Below are 25,488 nucleotides of genomic sequence, written 5' to 3'. Positions count from 1 at the left end.
TCCTACCTTTTTTCCTTAATGGTCACACAGACCATTCACAACAGAAGAATATTAATCACAACTGTGAGCACGGGAGTGGGCAGGGGTAAGTGAATACAAGCGGCAACTATTAACTATAGCACTGCTTCTGCTCAAGTGGCACAGAAAAAGCATTTTGTTCCTGAAATTCATTCTGATTGTGCAGATAAAATATAACTGATAGAATTCTACAGGATGCGGTATTCGTGTGTGAAAACAGTCAAGATCCAGTGATCCCTGTACCTTCCTGTTAAGTTGTACTGATTTTTTCCATACATTTAAAGTGTTGTAAAATGGATATTTAGCTGAAGGATCTGATCTGGGATAGCATAATAGATTCTATCTGCTAGGTGATCCATATACTGCATTAAGAGTAGGGGGTAAAGGGCAGTAAGAGCATGCCCACATGAGTCGGGTTGTCATGCAACCCTGCATGCACATACACAACTCTCCACCCTCCTCTTTCCCTCATTAACCTTTGTTGCCAGCTGCTACCATTAGCCAGTTACACCTAGCAAAACAAACTCGATGCTAAGGCTTCCCAATATATATCTAGCCTGAATAGTGTGGTGCTGAAAATGACAAGGTTGCAGGTTCGATCCCCACATGAGGCAGCTGCATATTCCTGCATTGCAGGGAGTTGTACTAGGTCCCTTCCAACACTACAATTCTATGATTCAGTTCTATGATATGGCCCACAACTTGTTTAGGAGCAACATCACCATCACCACCACCATTATTAATTATTATTATTATTATTATTATTATTATTATTATTATTTGTATATTTCACTTCATCTGAAGATCACAGGGTGGTTCACAACATACAAATACAAAATGATAACATAAAATACAGAACAAAAACTAACACAAACCAATTTAAAAGGCTACATAGAATGTTCAATCAGCCAAAAACCTGATTATAAAGAAATACTTTTGCCTGGCGCCTAAAGATATGTAATAAAAACGCCAGGCAAGCCTCCCCGGTGACAGCATTCCATGAACAGGAAGCCATGTGGAGGGGGCACAAGAAGAAGGGGTTCAGATTTTGATCACATCTCTTCCTAGTTTCAGTTGGTGCAACAATCTCTGCAGAGCATACATTTAACTGCATCACTCGAGAAGGTTTTGAGTAGATCCTTTCTCCATCTTCATCATCCCAAAAGCTGTAAACCCCATCCATCATGCAAATAGCTCCAATTGTTTTTCTAGTTGCACAAACTTCTATCTGGAGTACAGAATAACTCCACCACCCAAGTTCAGCAACCACTACTGACACCCAGAGACTAGCTTATATGAACATACCTAATTCTCACATCACGCACAATTTGAAGGACAGTAGATTTGCATCTATTTTCTTATGAATCCTATTTCACCTGAACAAAACTATCCCATTTGTCTCTTCTGCTTTACTCCAGGTACCATCAAGGTGCTCTCCACCACAAATCACCTGAGTTCTCCCATTGGTATCCTTGTGAGAAAGAGCAATAGTAACACTCTCCAAAAGTCTGCTGTATAGCAGCCTAACAATTCTCCAATCTATCACCAGAGGAGCATTTTAAGAGTAGGGAGTATTTAAACAATGATGTTTGAAACAAATGTGTAACTTTCTTTTTCTACAAAATGAGATTTTAAATAGGACTGAACCAATTAATTTTCAGACTTTCTAGGAGTTAGATTCAGGTTGCATGGAGATACATCATCCAAAGATATACTCCCAGGTAAGTTTTTATGAAAATAGTGCGACATAACACATTGATCTGCCTGCTCCAACCATGCACAGGTTGAAGTTAAGTCAATTTACAAACATTAGACACCTGTGGCTTATTTGCAGATGAGGAGTTTGGTCATCGGAAATCTTGGATTTTTACAGCCCTGATTTTAATCATATCAAATATCAAACTTCAAATAGCAGTGGTTTGGAAGAGAAGGAACACTGTGTGTTGGGAAATGATAACATTTCTACTTCAGTACTGGAACTTTTTCTTTTTTTAACTTTTCTACTGTTTCGCGGACCTAATGTAACAGAACACCCGAGGGTGCAAGGAGTCTCTTAACACTGCTTCCCTTCCCCCAATTCCCAAGATCCGCATTAAACGGAGATATTCCCAGCATCAGAGTTGTCTCAGGAGGTGGCACAACTTCCTCCTCCAACCACGCCAAACCTTTAAAGTGATGCCAAACTAAATGTTCCCCCTCTATGCCAACTTCTCTGCTGAAGAAGCACCTTCCACCTCAACTTTCCAAAACCCACACACACCCTTCAACTTTCGACTCTTCGACCAACTGAGCTCCCCACCCCCCAAAAAAAACTCGGCCCACGAAATCTCTCCCCCTTTCTCCTCCGTGGTCCAAAAAGGTTGCCAGTTTCAAGGAAGAAACGCTCCCGCAGCCAAACCCTCCGACCCCAACCCCGCCCCCATGACACTATCTCAACTGTCCAGATCCCAAGCAAGCAAGAGCACTCTGCACATGCTCAGGTGCACGCTCGCCCCTCCCTGACGCTCCACAGCCGGGCCTCGTTGGCACTTCGAAGCGGGAGGCACGTTACCAACAACTAAGCAAAAAAGAAGGAGGCTGTGGAGCTGAGCAGGAGGAGCTCGGCCTGCCCTTTCCCCAGCCGGAGGGCCTCTTTTCCTGCACGGACTCACCCAGGCCGGGACTCTCCGGGGCTGCCACCGGCGCTGCTCCTCCGTCGCCGCTCCGCCTCCTCCTCCTCCGCCGCCGCGGTCCATGCCTAGGCAGGGGAGGGGGGAAGGTAGGGGCGGCCAGGGCCCTCTTTCCTTCCTGCCCTCCCCCTCGGCTCCAGCCCCCTCCTCGTCCGCCGCCGCCGCCTCAGGACCAGGCCTAGGCCCCGCCGCTCCAGCGGCTGCTCCCACTGACGCTCTCCCTGTCGCTCGCCCTCCCCTCGGCGGCCGCCGCCGCCGCCGCCGCAGCGCTACGTGGCCGCCGCCGTAGCCAACCAAAGTCAGTCAGACACTCAGCCTCGCGACTGCACCGCCCGCTCCACTCGCAACACCCTCCCCCCTCCTCCTCCTCCTCCGCCCCGCGCGCGCTCTCTCTCTTCGCTTTTCCTTCAGCGTCGCTGGCTGGCTTGACTGGCTGGCTGGCTCGTCGTAAAGGAAGACAGCGAATGCGCTTGCGTCGTCGCTGTCGTCGCCTGAGGAGGACTTCGCGCGAGAACGCGCGGCGGCTTCCCCTCTTTCCCCCCCTCCCCCTTTACTCCTTTCGCCGCCCCGCCCCTCGCCCAGCTCGTAACCTGCGCGCGCAATAGGCGCGAGCGCCGCTTTCTGAAGCGCGGCCGTTCCGTTCCTTTCCCTCCACCCTCGAACGCTGGCTGGCTGGCTTGGACGGCGGCGCGTGCGTGGTAGGAATCAACGTCTCCGCGCTCGCGCGCTCTGCTGCTCTCACCGCCTCAGGTGAGACGGGAGGAAGGGGCGGGGCCGAGGGCCAACAAAACAAAACGGTGCGGGAGGGAAGGAGGGAGCCATCCGCGCATGCGTGCTCAGGGGCAGCTACGAAATTCTGCTAGTTTCACTGAAATATATATGTTAATAGCAAACATAATATCCCGCCATTTCCATGTTTATCCTTCGTCTCTCTTTCTGTCTGTCTGTCTGTCTGTTTGCTTGTTTCTCTGCATTAAGACCGATCCGGGGTTTTTATTTTTATTTTAAAAAAATTAAAAAAGTAAAAAACCACTATTTCTGTGGAAGGTTTTAATAAATGCTACAGCTGCTGATGGTGGTTGGAAAGTGTGGGAAGGCACGGAGGTACTTCAGAGTCCGTGCACTGAGAATGCACGCTCTTCAGTTAATTTTTGCGAAGGTGGATCAATGTTTTAGGAATTTTGTTAATAAAAATTATTTATTTATTTATACCCCGCTGTTTTCCCTGACAGGAACTCAAGACGGCTTACAGATAGACATAAAAGCAACTAAAAGCATGGGGGGGATAATTAAAACAACAACAATAATTAAACATTGATATGAGTTATAGTGCTCTCTCTCTCTTGTCCATTAAAGTCCTTTACATTTCAGAATTAGAGATAAGGTCCAGCTATTTGGAATATACAGTGGTGCCTCGCAAGACGAAATTAATCCGTTCCGCGAGTGTCTTCGTCTAGCGGTTTTTTCGTCTTGCGAAGCAACCCTATTAGCGGCTTAACGGATTAGCGCTATTAGCGGTTTAGCGGCTATTAAAGGCTTATCGGATTAGCAGATTAGCTGCTAAAAGGCTATTAAAGGCTTAGCGGCTTAGGTAAAGGGGGGGGAAAGCGAAAAAAAAATCTCAAGACTCGCAAGACATTTTCGTCTTGCGAAGCAAGCCCATAGGGAAATTCGTCCTGCGAAGCAACTCAAAAACGGAAAACCCTTTCGTCTAGCGGGTTTTCCGTCTTGCGAGGCATTCGTCTTGCGGGGCACCACTGTACACAGTTGTTATAAGAACTTTAAGGTCTTAGGTATATAATAAATGTTCATAAATGTGCCAGGCAGGCACGTACAGTCATACCTCAGGTTACAGATGCTTTGGGTTGTGTGATTTCGGGTTGCGCACCACGCCGAACCCAGAAGTACCGGGACGGATTACTTCTGGGTTTCGGCGCATGCGCAGAAGCGCTAAATCGCACTTTGCGCAGAAGCGCCTAATCGCAACCCACGCGTGTGCAGACACGGTGCTGCGGGTTGTGGGCGCTGCGGGTTGCGAACGTGCTTCCCACACATTTGCAACCTGAGCATCTACTGTACATGAGTGTGTGAACCTCGTGTCTGGAGCAGCGCAGAGGGACAGTCCTGAAACCATTTTGACTCCCAAGCTGAAGAAGTGTTTCTCTGCAAGGAGGTAGGAGGTGAAAAAACCTTCCCGTTGTCTCAGGAATTAAGTAATTACCAAAGGAATGGCCAGACTACCAGAAAAGGCAATCAAATAAGGCATTATCAGATAACCTGGCAGACAGGAAAAACAACAACATTCAAATTTCTGTTGTAGACTGCTTTTCTGTGATGTAGGTATGATGTATGGAGGAGTGGTCTTGAGCTTCAGGGCAGGGAATTTCAAAATGGCTATATAAGGCCTTGCGCGCCATTGTTCGAGGTCGTCCTCCTCTCTCCTACATGTGGGGGAGCACCATGTTGCAACAGTCAATAAATTCTCAATATTCTCTGGTTGGTCTCTGTTATTTTCTCCTACCGAGAGAGAACCTACAAAAGGACTCTATATGGGCTCTTGGGTACCCCATAAGGGAAATGGAGCAGTCTTTTTACTTATATCACAATGAAGTCAGAAAAGCAGCAGTGGTTGCTACCCGTGAGGGAAAAACAAATCCAATATACACTTTGGAAATTAATGACGAGAATGCCCATTGCCACTGGAAACAATGGGAGCTATCTGAAGGCCCTTAGGAAATAATGAGCTCTCCAAATGACCTTTTTTATATGACTGCTCCATGGAAGTAAAGTTCTTGGTTTGTGTGCAGAAAAAACCCCCAGGTTCAGTCTCCAGCACTGCCGGGTAACTAGGGAAATAATCCTGTCTGCAATTCTGAATAATCAGAATGTGGGTGAGCATAGATGACTGTCAGCTAGATAGGCCACTATCTTCTACTCAGTGCAAGGCAGCATCCTAAGCTCCCATAAGAAAGAGCTGCCGTTGTTTCCAGTGGGCATTCTTGTCATTCATTTTAGTCTAGGCATAGGCAAACTCGGCCCTCCAGATGTTTTCGGACTACAACTCCCATCATCCCTATTAACAGGACCAGTTGATGGGAATTGTAGTCCCAAAACATCTGGAGGGCCGAGTCTGCCTATGCCTGTTTTACTCTATCCCAACATAAATACCAGGATTGTTAGGCTTAGCGGACCTAGAAACCAAGGGAAAATCAGCTTTGAAAAATAGAAGGTAGAAATGTATGCAGCATACAAACGATGCTTTATTGAAGGTAGTGGGGTGGTGGTTGACACTTTTCTAGTCTGTCTTTTATTCTCCCCCTTTTTATTATTCTTTCCGTGAACAGTGACTGGGTGTGTCTCAAGAACCGTCATGCCAAGGTGTTACCCAAATCTGTGCATTTTTTTTATAAAGGCTAAGTCCTCAAATGTAGACCAAAACATCCCCAGGAACAAACAGGTACAGGGGCATCTAACAATAGACAAAAACTGCTCCATGACATCAGGAACCATCATCACAACTTTGATTTAAGGTATCTTCAGTGGCAGATTATGCATGTGCACAACCCTTGCTGGCTGAATTCCATATGTGGAAACCTTTTGACTGAGTAGACTTGGTGCTGACCTACATATGGCATAACAAAGATATTTGTATATACTTGTTTGATATTTAAGCAGGATTTTATATAATCATTATCATCGCCAGCTTCATCTTTTTAGTGAACAAACTTCAGTGACTAATAACACAAATATTAAAAAGACAAATGGGTCAGGGCAGGCCGTGGGAAAGGGGGTTGTGCTGTCCCTTCCCCAGCATTGATGGATGTATTCAGTCAGTATGGTGTCGTGGTTAGTGTGTAAGATTAGGATTTAAGAGATTGGTGTACAAATCTCCTTTTATTCATGAAGCTCTTTGGGTAATTTTGAGCCAATCACCGTCGACTGAATTATCTCACAGGGCTTTTTTTCAGCCAGAACTTGCCAGAACTCAGTTCCGGCACCTTCCAGGTGGACGCCATTGCCATTATAAGAGAACAAGGGAGGCATTCATGGCGAGTTCTGGCACCTTTCTTTCTAGAAAAATAGCACTGGTTGTTATGAAGATAAAGTGGAGAGGGGAGAACCACATGTACTACCTTGAGCTCCTTGGAGGAAAAGTGGAATGTAAACAATACAGCAAAAATATTTTGGAAATGCTTACCTCTCATATAATCCCTTTTGCTCTCTCCTGGCCCCCATATTGGTACTGAATACTGTCAACAATAATTAAGTACTATCTTTTTTTATTGTTACTTGGGATACCTGCCACAAACCCTGGAGAGCCAGTGCCATACAGAGTAGATCGGGGTAGCCCTGGGAATTTTGTTGAAATGTGACTCCCATCTTCCCTGCCATAGGCCAGTGGTGTCCAAACTTTTTTTCAAAGAGGGCCAGATTTGATGAAGTGAAGGGCCGTGGGGGCTGACCAAAAGGCCAACCAAAGTTGTTGACCTTTTTTTTAGGATTGAAAAGTTGTTGAGCTTTTTCTATGATTTTACCCCAAAGTTGTTGGGCTTTTTTTAGGATTGAAGTTGTTGAAATTTTTAAAGGTTTTTTAGGGGGTGGAGCTGTTGAGCTCCTTTGAGATTCTTTTAGGATTGAAGCTGTTGAGGTTTTTTTTAGGATTTTGCCCCAGGAAATAAACTGCCACAGGGGCTGGATTAAACCGACCAGCGGGCCGGATTAGGCCCCCGAAGCGGACTTTGGACATGCCTGCCATAGGCCATTCTGGATGGGACTGGCGGGAGTTGTAAACCAATACCCCTGGAGAGCACCAAGTTGGCTATGCCTGGACAACACTGGACTAGATGGTAAAAGAATATCTGACCTGGTAAACAACTGCTTTCTGTGTTCCCCCGAGAGCAGATCATGGTGAGGTTGGTATGCAGACGTTCTCCACCCGCTGCATCCAAAAGCACATTCCAAACTGCCTCGCAGCTTCTACATTTGCAGGTGAAGAAACACTCTCACACCACCTGCGCATTGGCATGAGAGTGGGATCGTTGCTTCTTGGAAGTCAAGTATATGCGGCAACGTACGGCAAGAACTGAAGCTTGGAGCGGCTGCCAAGTGAAACCGCAGGGAGGATATGGAAGGTAGATTATCTGTTGGGATTGCAGCCAGGATGCCTGGGGAGAAAAATGCCATGAGAAATATTCCGAGGGCTAGGGAGCATCTATGTGGAAAGCAGATTAGGCATCTTCAGCCTCCAGTGCCAACAGGGAAATCACGGTCCCGATTAAGATCTGCAGCTGAGGGGCAGGCGTGTCGCTCTGTGTGTTGGCAAATGGCTGCAGTATGCGAACAGGTGTGGGTTTGTTATGCAGTTTCCCTTTCTTTCTCTGCCCAGGTGACATGTCCTTTCATGTGAAAATTGAGATCAAAGGTGGGGGCACTGTAGGCAGCCAAAAACAGCCTTGTGAAAACAAGCACTGCAAAATTGACCATGCAACACTTTGAACATACGTTTCAACTTACAAGGCAGATTTGAGGGGGGCCTTGGGCAAAATGTGTTTTGGTGAGTCATCTCTTCCGTCAGTGAGCCCTGGCTGCGGTGGCAAAGCAGGGCTGGACAGCTAACTCCAGCCATCACATTAATTTCCCATAATGCCCCAGAACAATGCCAGGCCCAGGGCATTGTGGGGAATTTAAAGAGTGGCTAGATCCAGCTGCTACGTGCTGCTCTGAGTGCCAGCCCAGAATGTAACATTGGCCTGTGGCAGGAATCATCTGTTGACTCTGCCAGTGAACAGCACCTAGCTTCAATTACCTTACTGCCCTTGTTCTTAATGCTATACAAGCTTCTCAATTTATTGCCTAGCCATGTCTCAGAAAACATTGGGCAGGACATCTTTTTCTTCCAGTGGTCTTAACATATGCATCCAATGTTAGTTCTCCTCAGAGTAGACTCACTGAAATGAAGAGGACTAACCTAGGCCCAAATATTTCAAGGGGTTTACTCTGAGGAGAACGTAGTTGGATATAATTTAAAGAAACCTGCTTCTGTGGAAATATAAGGAGGCCCATGAACGAAACACATTTAGAAACTAAGCATTAATTTGATGTGCATCTTTCCCAGAATCTGATTCGCTATGTTCCAGACGTGTCAATCACACAATTCAAATGCAGGTCCTGCCCTTTAACATTCAAATGAACACTAAATTCAGTAACCGGCCAGCAGCGGGGTGGGGAATCCTGTTTTTTTGCTCACCTTTGCATAACCAGCTGTAAGATTTTAGAGGCTTTCCTGGGACTAACTGAGTGCAAGATAGTCAACACGGCGCCTTCCAAATGTTGTTGGACTACAACTGCCACCATCCCCAATCACTGACAATCCTGGCTGAGGGTTAATGGGAGTTGTAGTCCCAATCTGCCATCCACACATAACATTTCTTCGCTAGATTTTCCTCCCCACCTCTGATGGAAAATGCAAATTGTGAAAAGCAAACACAACCATAAATTTTAGTAACACTGTCCACATGCTAAATACAAACCACACAGTTAAGAAGGGGCATTTTATTTGTTCATTTATTGAAGGTTGGTTAGTACAATTTCATATTTTGCAGTTTCACTGTTAAAGTGAACATCTTTCAATTAAAAGAGCCCCAATAACACACTCATGAATGCAGCCTATCAGTGGAATAAGTACCCCTCTTAAAGTTGGGCCTTGAGACATGTGGAATAGATGCTTGCTGCCTAAAAGGTCAGCCTTTCTCTGCACAAGGTCAGATACAAGCTACGGAGAAGAGAGAGAGCTGTCCCCAGGAACTGTAATTCCACATATGGGAACATTATAATCTCAGATCTATACAGAACTGAAACTAAATCAGGTGTTTTAGATCTGCACTGTTGCAGTCTGAAACATTACTGCAGAACCAGACATTAGGGAGAAATAAACCAGGAAGAGGAGCTGATATGCTACCTGTATGACACTAGATCTGGCAGGAAAGAAGGTGGGGCAAGGGGAAAAAAAACCCTTCTCTTTTCCATAAACAGCAGCAAACCAAAGTTGGCCTAGTTCCGATTACACAGACCGCAGGCTGCTATAGCAAGGTCTTACCAAAACAAAAGGCTTTCCCAGTGGACAAAAACAAACACCCCCCACTCCTTTATAGCTTTTATTCCAAGCACTGATCTGCTAAAAATTATATTCTAGAGTGGGAAAGGGAGATTGCCTTAATTAGATCGAGGGATTTTAAATCCATTTGATTTCCTGCTATCTGTCAACCCCCAGATGGGGAAACCTCAGTGATTATATACTTTTGACTCATCTGTTAAGTTTCAAGGGAATAATAGAAAAATAACATGGGGATGGGGAGAGTCAGGACACTCATTGTGGTAGCTGGAGCAACACTGACTGTCCTGAGGGCAGGTAGGTGATGTTGCGGGAGCGCGAGAGCTGGTAAGCGATGTCTTCGGCTGCCTCAAGTTTGCGCAGCTCAATGAGGCCGTCGCCCACTGAAGACAGCGACGTGGCGATGAGCTCAGCTGCCTTCGAATCTCCTTCAGCTGAGATTATAGCGGCTTTCTTCTGCTGCTCTGCCTGTGAAGGGGACCAGGTTGGGGGGGGGGGAGGGATAGAGAGAAGATACAGACAGTGAACTTTGGTCAAAGGCAGTGCTGATAAACAGGTCATGTGCCCCCAATAATAATGAACTCAGGTGGCGCATGCCGACAGAACTGCAACCAAAAACAGGCACCCAAGAAAACCAGAGTCGCAGCAGTTATCTGCAGACTTGCATGCACAGATACACTCAGTGATGGCTCAGCATGCTCAGTAGCCATAGGAGTGTCAGAAAAAGAGACCAGGCTCCAACTGCTGACCTAGGCAGCGCCAAGCAAGTCACCATCTTTCACAGCCCAGCCTATTTTACAGGACAGTCAATGAGATAAATGAAAAGGGCCAGTTTAAAGATAAAGGGGATCCCTGACTATTAGGTCCAGTCGTGGCTGACTCTGGGGTTGCGGCGCTCATCTCGCTTTATTGGCCGAGGGAGCCGGCGTACAGCTTCCGGGTCGTGTGGCCAGCATGACTAAGCCGCTTCTGGCAAGGCAGAGCAGCGCACGGAAACACCGTTTACCTTCCCACCGGAGCGGTACCTATTTATCTACTTGCACTTTGATGTGCTTTCGAAGTGCTAGGTTGGCAGGAGCAGGGACCGAGCAACGGGAGCTCACCCTGTCACGGGGATTCGAACTGCCAATCTTCTGATCGGCAAGTCCTAGGCTCTGTGGTTTAACCCACAGTGCCACCCGCGTCCCTGTCAATGAGATAAATGAAAAGGGCCAGTTTAGGTGGCTTCAAAAAACGAGTTAAGACAAATTCATGGAGTCTTCCAAGGCTTCAATCCAAGCCCAATTGAGTTCAGTAGGACTTAGTTTTGAGTAAACATGCTTAGGATCATGCTGTAAATCTGTTACAGTGGCTATGGGTCATGGCAGGTACAAGCAACCTCCAGATTTCAAGAAGCAGTTCCACTCGCTGAGGAGCAAAAACAGGATATGGCGGTTGCTTTCTTCTCCTGCTTGTAGGTTTCCCAGAGAACATCTGGCTGGTACTGCAGAAAAGAGGATGCCTCTGGTCTGATCCCAGAGGATTCTGATGTCTCTTATGCAGGGGTGGGCAACCTGTGGCCCTCCAAATCCTTTTTCACTCCCAACTCTCATCAGCTCCAGACAATGGCCAGGCTTGATGGCATTTGTAGTCCAACAACATCTGGAGGGCCACGGATTCCCCAAAGCTGCTCTAAAGCATTTGCAACACAGGAAACAGTGCATTGGAAGGGATGGGTTCTGCAGAACATGAAGTAAGTGGAACATTGAATGAGGTGAAAAACCCCCACCTCGGTTGTTGCATTGGCAAGAAACAACGACAGATGTTGAGGCCAGCTGGCAAGCTCAACGTCCTCACCTTTTCCACGATGAATCTGGCTCGCTCTGCTTCTTGCTGTGCGACTTGCTTCATTTCTACTGCCTCCGTGAACTCCTTTCCGAATGTCAGATGTGTCTAAGAGGGAAGAATAAATGCACGTGCTCAAAAAACATTATTGTCTTACTTCCAAACAGATTCCCAGGGCAGGAGACGTACAAGAGGCTTAATTGAAACATAATATAACACAAAGTAATTACAAAGACGGCCAAGGGATTATAGAAATTAAAAATGCCTGGGTAAATAAAAATATGCCTTAACCCAGTGCTGAAAAGACGGTAAAGTAGGCACCAAATCTGGAGAAATATGATCAGTCCCAAAAGGAGGTAAGGTCCACAGCTTATATGCAGGTTTCATTTAAGCACCACTGGCTTAACAGATGTACTGCATTGGCTGCTGGTTTTTTTAATTGATTAGGTTAGCAACATCTACAGACTTGGTACTTTACAAACAGGTTTGACAGGTCTCTGCTGCCCCAAATGACTTACAGTCTAGAAAAGAAGAAAAAAAACACAGAGGCAAACAACAGAGGAAGGTGGGGTGATGAAGGGGGTAGGGAAGTAAATTAGGGGAAGAATATGTGATTATTTCAGTCCTATGCACTTTCAGTTAGCTATATCAGGGTACTGGGATTAGGAGGCTGTTCCAAAGTAGGAATGGGCAATCTAGGTGTTGCTGGACCCATCAACTTCATCAGCCTTATCAATGACTGCCATGCAAAGCCAAATCTCAAAATTCAGTTCAATCGAGCATTTTTTCCTATTGGATGCTGTGTGTGTTTCTCCCTGTTCTACCTTCTATTGGATGTTGCATGTTGTTTAAGCAATCTTGTTAAATTTATAGTATTGAAATATGGGGGTGGGGGTTTTATGTTGTTATATTTTTGTTTTGCTGTGCTATTATGAAATTTGTTACTTCTTCTTTTTTGCTTTGCAAAAAACCGATTTTTTTTGGCATTTGTTAGAAATGCATGTCTGTTTCTTTGTTGTAAGTGGTTTTGAGCATTATATTTTAGTGGGAAAGTGGCATACAAATAAAATAAAAAATTATTGAAAAGCTCTTCAGTACATTATTCACAACTTTTCCCTCTTCTCCTTTTTTTGGAATCATAGGACTATTGCACCCCTGTTGTTGGTGGCTGGCTGAGTTCTTGCATTCTTACAGGCAAACAACACTGCAAAGCCAGAGAAACAGAGTATACCATATTCTAGAACAGAGCTTTCCAAACTTTTCATGTTGGTGGCACACTTTTTAGACATGCATCGTTTCGTGACACAGTAATTCAGTTTTACTAGCAAACAGGAGGTTAAACTAACCCCTTTTCAGCCCCGGGAGGAGCATGGGGTGCGTTCGCGTGACACATCTACACACCGCAGCTGACACACTAACATGTTGCGACACAGTTTTGAAAGCTCTGTTCTAGAATCTTCTACTGGTGAAATGTTGGCCTTCCTCCACATTGCTGGAAGCAGAGATGGAAAATACACACACACACACACACACACACACACACCTATATATCTATATATAGATATATCCTGGCTCTCAATTGTGAAGGTTCCTAAGCATTTGGTGATAACAGCTTTGGAGTTTTGACAGAGACGCCACTGAGGGACTTGAGAATTTTGTGTTGCTTTTGTTGGCACCTCGATAGCCTCCCAAACCTCTCACTGCATCCAGCAGAGGGAGCCCCCAAGCTTGCTCACTTCTCCCAATTGTACTTTGAGCATCCCTTTGATGGGGAACCCGTGACCTGTCAGATAGTTAAGACTCCTACTCCCATCAGCCCCTAGCAGCACTGCAAATGGTTGGGTATGATGGGAATTGCAGTCCAACAACATCTGAAGGCCCATAGGCCCACTTTAAGGATCAAAACACAACCTCAGCCTGAATTATGCAAACCGGCTGCAGTAGCTGACCAAATTCACGATCGAGACCTTACTATTGGTTTGCGGTATTGGAAGGGCTAACCATGGCCTTAAGGTTTGCATGTCTGGCAGGTGAAAAACAAAATCACTAACCCATTTAACCCTGGAGAAAATAAGACACAAACCTAACAGCTTCTGAATAAACACATATTTTTTTCAGCAGTAAATATTCCCCCGATCCAAATCTTCTGCTTGCTCTACCCTGAAAGTTTTATCACTGCAGATTTTGTGGTGCAGAGAATGGAATTTGAAGGGTCCAGTCCCTAAAGTCAGAGTAGGAAACCTGTGATCCTTCAGAACAGGCATAGGCAAACTCGGCCCTCCAGATGTTTTCGGACTACAACTCCCATCATCCCTGACCACTGGTCCTGTTAGCTAGGGATGATGGGAGTTGTAGTCCCAAAACATCTGGAGGGCCGAGTTTGCCTATGCCTGCTCCAGAATTTGCTGGATTACAACCAGTGACTACTGGCCATGCTGGCTGGGGATGATAGGAGCTGGAGTTCAGCGAGGTCTAGAGGGCCACAAGCTTCCTTCCCCTGCTGTAAACCAAACTAGAAGGTAGCTCTTACCAAGGAAACATCATCTAGGATGAGGCCGAAAGTTGCTGCTCTTTCCGTGAGGTCTTCGCTCACTTGCCTGGAAACGAGTTCTCTTTGCGTGATCAACTCGCCAGCATCAAAACGAGCCTAAAATGGAGACAAGCAATGATAAATGCGGAAGTAAACCAAAGAGCTTTCGTTAAAGCTGTGCGCCCTTGTTACAACATAACCCTAAGGAGCCTGCAAGGGACGTTGCTGGATGTGGATTGCCAAGTCAGCATCCTCTGATCCAGGCAAATGCATGAACACACCTTCCCGGCTCTTTTCCTCCATTACTCTGAGACATTATCCAATACCACTTTAGTTAAGGTAAAAAATAAAATAAAAAAAGAAGGTAAAGGACCCCTGGATGGTTAAGTCCAGCACTCATCTCGCTTTCAGGCCGAGGGAGCCGGTGTTTGTCCACAGACAGCTTTCCGGCTCATGTGGCCAGCATGACTAAACTGCTTCTGGCGCAGCGGGACACTAACAGAAACCAGAGCGCACGGAAACTTTGTTTACTTTCCCACTGCAGTGGTACCTATTGAGCTACTTGCACTGGCATGCTTTCGAACTGCTAGGTTGGTAGGAGCTGGGACAGTGCAATGGGCTCTCACTCTGCCACAGGGATTTGAACCATTGACCTTCCAATCGGCAAGCCCAAGAGACTCAGCGGTTTAGACCACAGTGCCACCCGCATCCCTTTACCACTTTAGTTGGCACTGAGCTAGACATGACACTGTTTATGCTATTGAAAATTATTAAAAAGAAAAGCAGTGAGAAGAGGTGATCTCGATCAGAACTGCGTAAGTGGCACAGGGTAAAAGCCCCTCTGCCCACATCAGGGTCTGGATCAGGCCAGCCACACCTACCATTTATTGTTTTAATTATTATTATTAGAATTTATATACCGCCCTATACCTGGGCAGTTTAACCCTCTCACATCTAGCTTGGCCCTTGGTTAGTATTCAAAAGGATCAATCCTAATGGGAAACTCTGTGACCCGAGGTGTGCTGCTGGTCTCCATGTACCCCTTAAGATCTCTCCTTTGGCTTTGTAATACAACCGCTCCCCTTTTCCTTCCTTCAAAGGATGAGAAAAGAGGAATGCAAGGCCCAAAGAGGGGCAGCTGAAGCCCTCCAGCTGCTGTGGGACTCCAACTCCCATAAGCCCCTGCCAGCATAATCAACAGTCAAGGATGATGGGAGCTGTAGTCCAAGGTTCCCCAGCCCTGCCATTTAGGGCTCCAGTATTAATGAAGCCAGAGGCTTCCAATGAAAAGAGGAATATCACCAGCTGTTCCTTGGCCCTTACCACCACAGATTTGAGGATCTCAGTTGTGATGGAAGGCAGCACTCGCTCATCGTAATCCTCGCCGATCGTGGTGAAAATCCGGGGAAGCTGCATGGTCACCGGCCTGAACAAGATCCTTAGTGTGATGTTCACGTTCTGTAGATCTACCGGGGGAGGGAAGCAGGGAGACGGTCAGAGCAGGAACACGTCTCAGCAAGTACTAAAGGTCAAAATGTTAAGTTGGATTGGCGGCGGCACAAATTCTACCACTACTGCTTTAGGGGTTTGCAGGTGGGACCCGCAACAAAATGTTGCTGGCATCGAGGATTCCAAACGCCGTCCCCCACTCCCAGTTCTCAGTTCGTGCCCCCTCCCCAAAAGCAACAGCTGGTCAGAGTCCAATATCCTGTTCAGAACACTCACTGCTCAGTGAGCTCTTGGGAAGAGAGGATTCTAAAGGTTTTATGTACCGTATTTTTTGCTCCATAAGGCGCACCTAGTTTTTAGAGGGGGAAATCAAGAAAAAAAAATCTTATTCCCCCTACCAAGCCCCAAAGAGCAAAGAAGCCAAGACAGTGAGTGGGATCCATCCCGCTGGCTGTCTTGGCTTCCTCTTTAGCCGCGCGCAACCTCACCCTGCCGGAGGGGCTGTGCGCGGCTATCCCTGAACCCTTCGGAGCGCAGCGCGAGTTCCCACTGCGCTCCACAGGCTTCAGGTTCCTTTAGCTGAAGCCAGGAGAGCAAGACTCTCCTGGCTTCAGCGAAAGGAACCTGAAGCCTCCAGAACGCAGTGGGAACTCGCGCTGCGCTCCGAAGGCTTCAGGCGGCTATCCAAGGAGCCTGCAATCGCTCCATAGGACGCACACACATTTCCCCTTAATTTTTGGAGGGGAAAAAGTGTGTCCTATAGAGCGAAAAATACAGCACTTCTGCAAACCTTGGGGCTTCCCACAAACTTGCTAATGCCACCCCCACTTTGGATACATAAGCAGCAGCACTGAGATGGCTATGACTGTTGTTGTCGGCATCCGTTTGTCTTGAGAGACAATGGAGCGCACCTCCAGGGGTGGTCAAACTGCTGTGTCAGCAGCAACAAAGTGAGCTCCCTGGTGTATAAGCCAGGGCATTGCGTACAGAGTTCTTGGGCTGCCCAGACGCCTCGCTGATGTGGTCCAAAGGAAAGCAGAACAATATGTTTGGCACCAGCTTGGCTGCAGTTGCTGCCAGAAGGAGCAGTACAAGGTGCCATTCAACCATCTTAGGGACTCCACTCCAAATTTGTGTAGGGTTTACTCCTTAGCCTTTTCTTCTCCTGAAGATGTCCCTCAAAGGCAGTGGTGGTTTAAGATCAGAGTTTTCCTTTTCCTAGATGGGCTGCCCACCCAGGTTGACAAGCCCCATCTGCCCCTCACTTCCGTCTACAGCTTGTGCAGAAACTGCCTTCTTGATTGTTGGATCCACTACAGTGGTATCTCAGGTTACATACGCTTCAGGTAACATATGCTTCAGGTTACAGACTCTGCTAACCCAGAAATAGTGCTTCAGGTTAAGAACTTTGCTTGAGGATGAGAACAGAAATTGTGCTCCAGCGGCACGGCAGCAGCAGGAGGCCCCATTAGCTAAAGTGGTGCTTCAGGTTAAGAACAGTTTCAGGTTAAGAACAGACATCCGGAACGAATTAAGTACTTAACCTGAGGTACCACTGTATTGGTTTTGTTTGATCAATCTGCCGGAGCTTGTCTTCGCATGCAGGGGAAGTCCCTAGCTCCCCGAGGTTTTGAGACCCACCGACCACCCTCACCTGGTTCAGCTGGCCAGTCGAAGCCATTCTCGGGGTGTGGCTGCTATTGCAAGTTAGCATCTTCTAGGAGCCCTGGGTGAGAGCTGGGTGCAAGGTAGGGACCAAAGGTGGACAAACCACCCCAGGAGGAGTATGACGTGTCCCCTACCAGAGGTATTAGGTAAAGGTAAAGGGACCCTTGACCGTTAGGTCCAGTCGTGGCCAACTCTGCGGTTGCGGTGCTCATCTCGCTTTATTGGCCGAGGGAGCGGGCGTACAGCTTCCGGGTCATGTGGCCAGCATGACTAAGCCGCTTCTGGCGAACCAGAGCAGCGCACGGAAACGCCGTTTATCTTCCCGCCAGAGAAGATCTACGTGCACTTTGACGTGCTCTCGAACTGCTAGGTCGGCAGGAGCAGGGACCGAGCAACGGGAGCTCACTTCAAACTGCCGACCTTCTGATCGGCAAGCCCTAGGCTCAGTGGTTTAGACCACAGCACCACACGCGTCCCATCAGAGGTATTACCCCTCCTCTAACACCCCACACACCCCTTGCTATGACTACGTGCAACATTATGGAAAAGGACACATTCAAATGGATGTGTTCTTTCTCAATTTTAAAGCAGCCTTTATAGCTGCTGCTAAAAAATGATGCATTTGGGGTCAGAAGCTGGTTTGTAGTTAGGGCGGCTCGCCTTTGTGTTTAGTTTCCCATTACCCAGACCCAACTTCCGACTCCTGAGTCCAGAGGATAAAAAACTGCATCCACCCACTGCTCACCTTTGCTGCCAGTGATTACAGGAACGTTACGTGGGCGAGAGCGGCAGTCAAAGATGATCGGCTTCTGCACCCAGGGAATGAGAAAATGGGTCCCTTCTCCTACCACTATGTCCTGGACGCCACGGAATCGGTCAAAGATTACAGCCCTGTGGCCTGCGTCAACTACAGAAGAGAGAAACAGCTCAGCAACATTGCACTCAAAACCAAAGAAGAAATATTGAATGATTATGTGACGATCGCTATGCCCAATAAACCTGGATCATTTACACATTCTTCCAGACAACTTTTTTTTTGGGGGGGGGGCACATGACAAAGATGAGTGGGGCCAGAGCCAAAACTGGGAAGATCAAGAAATGTGAATTTTACATTTGCACCATCCACACTCCTGAAAAACCATTTTTAATAACCATTAAGAAAAATCAGTTGAACAGCACATGTTCAAATCCCCGAACACTTACCAATACATCCCCCCTACCCCTCATTACTCCCTTGGTGGACTGGCCTTTCTTTTTCTTCCACCTCACTGCTGCATTCTTAAAGGGACACTACATTAAAGAATACAAATGGGCCTGAAGAATGGAAACCTTTTTCGGATTATTTGAAGAAATTTTACAACATGAAGAATCCGCAAACAGGTTTTGAGTTATGAGTAAAAGAAAGGATTAGAAACTATTGTGCTAGGAGGACTATGATAAAAAGAGTGCGGATAGAGTGCAGCAAAGGGGGTGAAAAGGAAAACATCATGGAAAACGGGTTGGGAAGTCAAAAATAGAAAAGAAATTTATTTTTTAAAGGTATTGGAATTTTATGTGTAAAATTTCAGAAATTTAATAAAACTACACATACAAACATTACAAATGGGCCAAACAGGTCCTGCAAAAAGTTGTTTTGTGGAGTGCTTGATTTAGAGCAGGGATTTGATTTAAATAAAATAGATGTAAATCACGATTTAAATCACTAGTCAGTAAGAATTGATTTAAATCATTATTTTTTTTAACAGAAAGACTCATTCTTGCTGGTATAATCTTAATATTTACAACCAGAGGAAGGTTCCATTTTTGGAATAATAACTTTTCAGAGTAGTTTTTACAGTTATATCAAAAATTACTGACTTGGTTATACTATTAGAAATACATAGACAGATAATTATGAAATTATTGTGAGGATTAATAAGTTAACTGTTTATATATAGACAAATTTTCTGCTGTACTTTATTGGAAGGAGAAAAATAATCATTAGTAACAATTTATTTAACTAAAACAATAACATTGTAGCATATGTATCCATGTTTGTTAACTGATGTGGTTTTTTAAAAAAACAACAACAACCACCTTAGACTGAGTTTTAACACACATGAAAAACTTAAAACAAATCCTTATTTCCTCATGAATAGCCTTTGGACTATAATATAACTTAAATAGAAAACTATCTTTAAAAAGATTTTTCCTCCAAAAGCATTTTATTTTAAAAATCCGATTTAAATAATAATAATAAAAAAATCTGATTTAATTTTTTTTAATCAATTTTTTAATTTAAAAAACAACCATTGATTTTTATCCACCCTGATTTAGAGTTCCACCAGCCATGCCCCCTTCCAAGGTATGTCATTCCATTCACCAAGCCTTCTATGCACACTGAGCACGCTCAGTCCCCAAATATATTTTTGTACTTCTGCAGGCCTTGGCGTTTCTCCAAGCCACCTTTCTTGTGTGCGGAACATGCCACTTTGGCGAGATAAGGGCTGGTGCTCAGAGATGAGTTTGCCATTAGTAAACAGGACTAAATAAGCACATTCCTCCTTCTCCCCACTACAAAATTACAGAACCAGGTGAAGCCAACAGCACTGCCCTAAGTTGGATGAACTCAACAGCTACCAAAGCGCAAGTGATCCACAAGAAAGATAGGGAATTAGGCTTGTTGCAGCCAAAGCATTTGGGACTGTCTCCTATCGCACCAGTAGACCAGGGGTAGCCAACGTGGTGGTTCCTTTCTAGATCTTTCTGGACTACAACTCCATCAGCCCTGACCATTCCCTCTGTTGGCTGGGGCTGACGGGAGCCAGAATCCAACAATAACTGGAGGGCACCATTTTAGCTACCGCTGCTGTAGACCATATTCAGGAGAAATACCGTATCTGTATATCCACTGTTGTGCCTTGTTTTTATTTTCCGACTGCAGGTGAGGATCTAGATCCCTCGTATTTTCTATAAAAATCACTGCTACATAGCCTGTGGGAAAGGATAGGATCCTGTAGACTCCCATCTTATTCCATAGGAAAAATCATGAGAGGGTGTGGTTTGTTTTGGGCTCTCCTGAATAATTCCAGATAAACAAAAATAGTCAGTCATGCAACAGCTCAGTGTTATGGAAGGAAAGGCCTCCTCACCGTTATAAAGAGCAGAGTTGACGACTCCGCCGGCAACTGCCAGCCCCAGGCCAAGTTTGCCGATTGTCTCAAAGATCTTGGTAGCCATCGGTGTCAGCTCAAATCCGCCTCCTGCGCTGCCGAAAAAGTCGCACCTACTTAAACATAAAGGAAAGATGCAGCAGCATTAGACAACTCAGCGAAACAGCTTCCCAAAAGATACCATTGCAGGGGGATGGATTTGACCACCAGGGTACTTTCCATCTCTCCAATCCTATGATTCTACGCCCCCCAGCTTGCAATGCACTCCAAGGCATCTGGAACACAGTTTGAACAGAAGCTTCCTGCGCTTTTTCTACACTCGTCTCTCACCTCAACCCCATATTTCCCCCTTTTCAGGGACCACTGCCTTTCCCAGCCTTGTATTACCCGCCTCCTTCTCCCCCCAATCTCCCACCCTCTCTCACCATCACTATATTCTACCGCTGCTTACTTTTTAATTTTACCAATTTTGAGAGCTCTGCTGCTGCAGCACGAGACTCCTTAATCTCAGGGTTGTGGGTTCAGGACCCACGTTAAGCAAAAGATTCCTGCACTGCAGGGGTTGGACTGAATGAAGCTCTACAATTCTATGACAGATACTGCACATCCTTTTCCTGCTCAAAACCCCAAAAAGATGGAGGGCAGGGGAATCGCCGCCTTCCACTTAACTCTAGGCAAAAGCATTCCTCTTCTCCCAGGCCTAATTAAACAACCTAGGGCCTTTTTAACTGTGTGTGTTTGGGGAGGGTGTGTGTGAATTATTATTATTATTAAAATTATGCTATATATTTTCGTGTTTTCCTATTGTAAACCGCCCTGTGATCTTCGGGTGAAGGGCGGTATAGATATAAAATAATAATAATAATATCCTCAGCACCTTTCTCCCTTTCCTACTTTACCTCGTTACTTTCTGCCACTAATTAACCTCCACGCTCTTCCAGCTCCGTTTCCCTATCTTCCCCTCCCTTTCTCTTCCTTTTCTGCAGCCGCTGACGTGCCAAGCACCGTTTGCCAAGCCTCCCGGGGCTCCGGGGCGCGAAGGGCGCTGGCGTGCCAAGGCCCTTCGCCTCCCGCGCTCGACTCTCACCTCGCAGCGCAGCGCTGACCTCCGCGTGAATGCCCAGCCGAGCCACCTGGCCCTTGTCGCTCGAGGCATGACGCGCAACCCGCGCGACCGCGGAGCGTCCCGCGATTGGCTCCCGCCTAAAAGGGCCGCGACGCCTGACGGGATCGGTAGTTCCCCAGCCCACCCGCTGCGCCGTCCGCAGGGCGCTTAACGGCAGGGCCTTCCCTTGGAAGGCGTGAGAACTACAGATCCCGAAGGGCACCGCCGCACCACCGCCTCCTTCTTTCGCCTTTGGGGCAGCGCAAGTGGATCCTGGGAGTTGTTGTCCGCCGTATTTGGTGCTCGTTCCCACCTGTAAGCACCAAGGGCAGGAGGCAGCGGTGCCCGTGCGGGAAGGGAGGGGGAAACAAGCGCCCCCTTGGAGCTTCTTCACCCCCACCCCACCCATTGCTGGACACCTGTCATTCTCATATACTCATATTATTACGTTATTACATCATTACGTTATCGATATCGATATTGACGATAACTAGTTATCGTTATCGGCGATATCGTTATCGTTATAGTCGATATATCGTCATTGTTACAGACGATATCGTTATCGTTTTTTCTTTTCACTTATCACACTTATCACACACTTATGTACTTGCTCAACTTCCTGCCCCATTTTCCACTGTTTTCCTCTGCTGCTCATTGCATTCCATTTCTTATACCAACACACCCATACTCTAATTCCTTCATAATTCATAATTCAAAATTCAAAATTCAAATCCTGCTCGCAAGTACCGTATTTTTCGCACCATAGGGCGCACCTAGTTTTTAGACGGGGAAATCAATAAAAAAATCTCTCTCCCCCCCCCAGCCTCAAAGAGCAGTGTACAGACTGCGCACAACCTCTCCCTGCTGGATGGATGGATCCCGCTGGCTGCTTTGGATTCCTCTTTAGCCCCGTGCAACCTCTCCTTGCCGGGAGAGGCTGCGCAGGGCTAAAGAAGCCATATGGAACAAGCCTGCATTCGCTCCATAGGACGCACACACATTTCCCCTCAATTTTTGGAGAGGAAAAACTGCGTCCAATAGAGCGAAAAATACAGTGCATCAAACTATATAATATTTTCTTAAATAGTCCGAAAAGGACTTCCATTCTTCAGGAAAAACCCACACCCAACAACATCATTATGTTGTTGTTTAGTCGTTTAGTTGTGTCCGACTCTTCTTGACCCCCTTCACCTGAAGATCACAGGGCGGTTCGCAGCATAACAATACAAAAGGAGAACACAAAATACATACTAAAAACAAGAACAGAACAGATCCGATAACTACGAAAGATCTGTTGCCGAAAGAAGACAGCTGGTCTCTCCCCTCCCCTAGCGAGGAAATGGTGGGGGCTGCCCTGTGGGGGCATAGCTGTCAACTTTTCCCTTTTCTTGCAAGGAATACTATTCGGAATAAGGGAATTTCCCTTAAAAAAAGAAAAACATTGACGACTATGTGTGGGGGTCTCCAGGGGTCTGCAGCCAGCCAGCGTGGACTTGAAGTGGGGTTAACAGATGGGGAACCTACAAACCCAGGCCGATGCAGTCAGTGATGTGGAGCCATTGTAGTACTTTTCTGCTATTAGAGGAGAGCACCAAACACACCCATGTCATTGTCAATCATTAAAGTTACTGGCAGCCTCCCACCATCTCTGAAGTTGCCACCAGTACTGATGTGGGAAAGGGACCTCCCTTCCTTTTGCTTCGCAGAGGCCCCCTATTACAGTGGTACCTCGGGTTAAGTACTTAATTCGTTCCGGAGGTCTGTTCTTAACCTGAAACTGTCCTTAACCTGAAGCACACTTTAGCTCATGGGGCCTCCTACTGCCGCCGCGCCGCCAGAGCACGATTTCTGTTGTCATCCTGAAGCAAAGTTCTTAACCCGAGGTAATATTTCTGGGTTAGCGGAGTCTGTAACCTGAAGCGTATGTAACTCGAGGTACCACTGTACAGTGGTACCTCGGGTTACATACGCTTCAGGTTACATACGCTTCAGGTTACAGAACGGACACTTTCGGGTTAAGAACGAACCTCCAGACCAAATTAAGTACTTAACCCGAGGTACCACTGTACTGCCAAGGAGGTGATGCAATGCAGAATCTTAACTGTAATGCTGTTGTTCCAACAGTAAGTGGCGCTGTTTCCCATAACTTAGTAACAGCGTCTCTTGTATCCATCAGGTTAGAATAATACAACTTGAATTCTTAGCAATATGCTTAGGGTAGCTTTCCAGAACCTGGTGCCCTACAGATTTTTGGGAGCCCAACTCCCACCAGCCCTAGCCAGCCAGCACGGCCAATAGTCAGGGATGATGGGAGTTGTCATCTGAAACATCTGGAGGGCACAAGTTTGGGTACGGTCCAAGAACACAGAGGTGTTCATGGCAAAAGAAAACCCTCTGACGCAGGTGATGTGCTGCAGGTGAAACGGGCTTCCTTTAAGACAGGCCTGAATCCCAGATTTGGTTTTCAGGGCTCAGCAGCAGTGGGAAATTTCTTGCAGTGATCAAGCACAAAAGGAGCTCTGAGCATGGACAGAATGCCACGGACCGGCCTGTCCAAACAGCCCACAAAGGAAGACATTGAGCCTCTGACCACATTTCCTCCCCCTTTTGTTTAGCCTGGCTCTCTCCTTGGCTGTTTCCCCAGCTGACTGTGGCATCGAACCCCATTAAAGTACTAACTAAGCAGAATCAGAGCAATAGGTCATTACTTCTTCTTTTTAATCTTCCATTAAAAATGTGAGGAAAAGGCACGAAATTGCCTTTCTTTCCTCCAAGACACTGCTGAGCAAGCAACATTTCTAGGAGCAGAGGTATATTATTGAGCAGAGACAGATAGACTGAGGAAACCTGCTGACAATGCATATTGGGAGGGCAATAATACACTCACCTATCCAGAATAAGAATGATTGATTGGGGGCTATCAATGGCGACCGCCTTTCTTTTCACTGGAGTGCTTCGTTTTTCAAAGGAGAGGTGTCTGGGCTCCACATTATTGTTGAACTACAGTGGTACCTTGGTTCCCAAACACCTTGGTTCCCAAATGCCAAAACCAGGAAGTGAGTGTTCCGGTTTTCAAACTTTTTTTCGGGAGTCAAATGCCCGATGCGGTTGTCGGCTATTGTTTCCGTGGCGCCTGCACCAATCAGAAGCTGCGCCTTGGTTTTCGAACATTTCGGAAGTCAACCGGACTTCCGGAACGGATTAGGTTTGGCGCTTTTGTTTTTGCTATTAATTTTGCATTTTTGTTTTTGAGGCTTTTTCGGTTCATTTGTTTTTGTGACTGTGTGGAAGCCAGTTCAGCTACTGATCGATTGCTTGTGTGACTGTAGAAATGGATAAAAGCCCCCCCATCCAAACAATGACTATCATCAGTGCAGGTAAGAAAAATAAATTAATTTTAATTTTTATCATCTACAGTACTGCCTTATTGCTTTCATTTTATGGATCAATGGTCTTGTTAGATAGTAAAATGCATGTTAAATTGCTGTTTTAGGGGTCGTTTTTAAAAGTCTGGAATGGATGAATCCATTTTCCATTACTTTCTATGGGAAAGCACGCCTTGGTTTTGGAATGCTTTGGTTTTGGAACGGATTAAGTTTGAGAACCAAGGTTACCACTGTAAAGTTCCTATTGGCCATCCTGGCAGGATTGACAGGCACTGGAGACCAACCTCATTCATTTATTTACTTCCGAAATAAATAAAAAATACAACCTCTTCCCTCACCCACTGCAGTCTCTTGCTTTTCTAAGCCCGGCTAAACATCTTACAGATCTGACTTTACATTAGCAGGGGTGGGTGGGGATAATCAGAGGAACACAGAATAAAAGAGTCATGTGCTTCCCATCCCTGGTGGCTTGGGGAAGCGTCATGTTTGTGGGGAAGGATGTTCATCACTACATGCAAGAAATATGCAGATTAGCTGGAGCCCCTCTGCTTGGCATATGTTGCCCACCCAAGACAT

At 46.3% G+C, this 25,488-nt stretch overlaps 2 protein-coding genes across 4 annotated transcripts in view; both read right to left on the bottom strand.

Annotated features, from left to right (window-relative positions):
* The window catches only part of ZNF652 (zinc finger protein 652), a 37,202-nt gene extending 29,514 nt beyond the window's left edge, over positions 1–7,688 (bottom strand). Inside the window, exon 1 of one of the 2 annotated variants that reach the window (XM_080979348.1) lies at positions 7,552–7,688. The gene's annotated coding sequence lies outside the window, so the exon portion shown is untranslated. Of the gene's footprint in view, positions 1–2,669; positions 2,827–7,551 lie in introns of those variants that run through there. The other variant, XM_080979347.1, reaches the window with a different exon arrangement.
* Positions 7,689–9,237: 1,549 nt separating this feature from the next.
* PHB1 (prohibitin 1) lies at positions 9,238–21,650 on the bottom strand. Of its 2 annotated transcripts, none has more exons than XM_080979500.1 (7): positions 21,509–21,650; positions 20,401–20,534; positions 18,015–18,176; positions 15,476–15,618; positions 14,153–14,269; positions 11,635–11,730; positions 9,238–10,266 (listed from the first exon to the last, which is right to left on the bottom strand). In XM_080979500.1, exons 2-7 carry the CDS (start codon positions 20,486–20,488, stop codon positions 10,054–10,056), a joined length of 819 nt encoding a protein of 272 aa, XP_080835626.1. In that variant the 5' UTR covers positions 20,489–20,534; positions 21,509–21,650; the 3' UTR covers positions 9,238–10,053. The 2 variants fall into 2 exon arrangements, with proteins under 2 accessions (XP_080835626.1, XP_080835627.1); XM_080979501.1 differs by having other exon boundaries at positions 20,401–20,537; positions 21,509–21,526.
* Positions 21,651–25,488: the final 3,838 nt, after the last annotated feature.

The sequence above is a fragment of the Podarcis pityusensis genome (genome assembly GCF_964106645.2).
Source record: "Podarcis pityusensis genome assembly, chromosome: 13".
Taxonomy (NCBI): Eukaryota; Metazoa; Chordata; class Lepidosauria; order Squamata; family Lacertidae; genus Podarcis; species Podarcis pityusensis.
The sequence above is the reverse complement of the archived record's forward strand: the minus strand, read 5'-3'. Positions and strand labels throughout refer to the sequence as shown.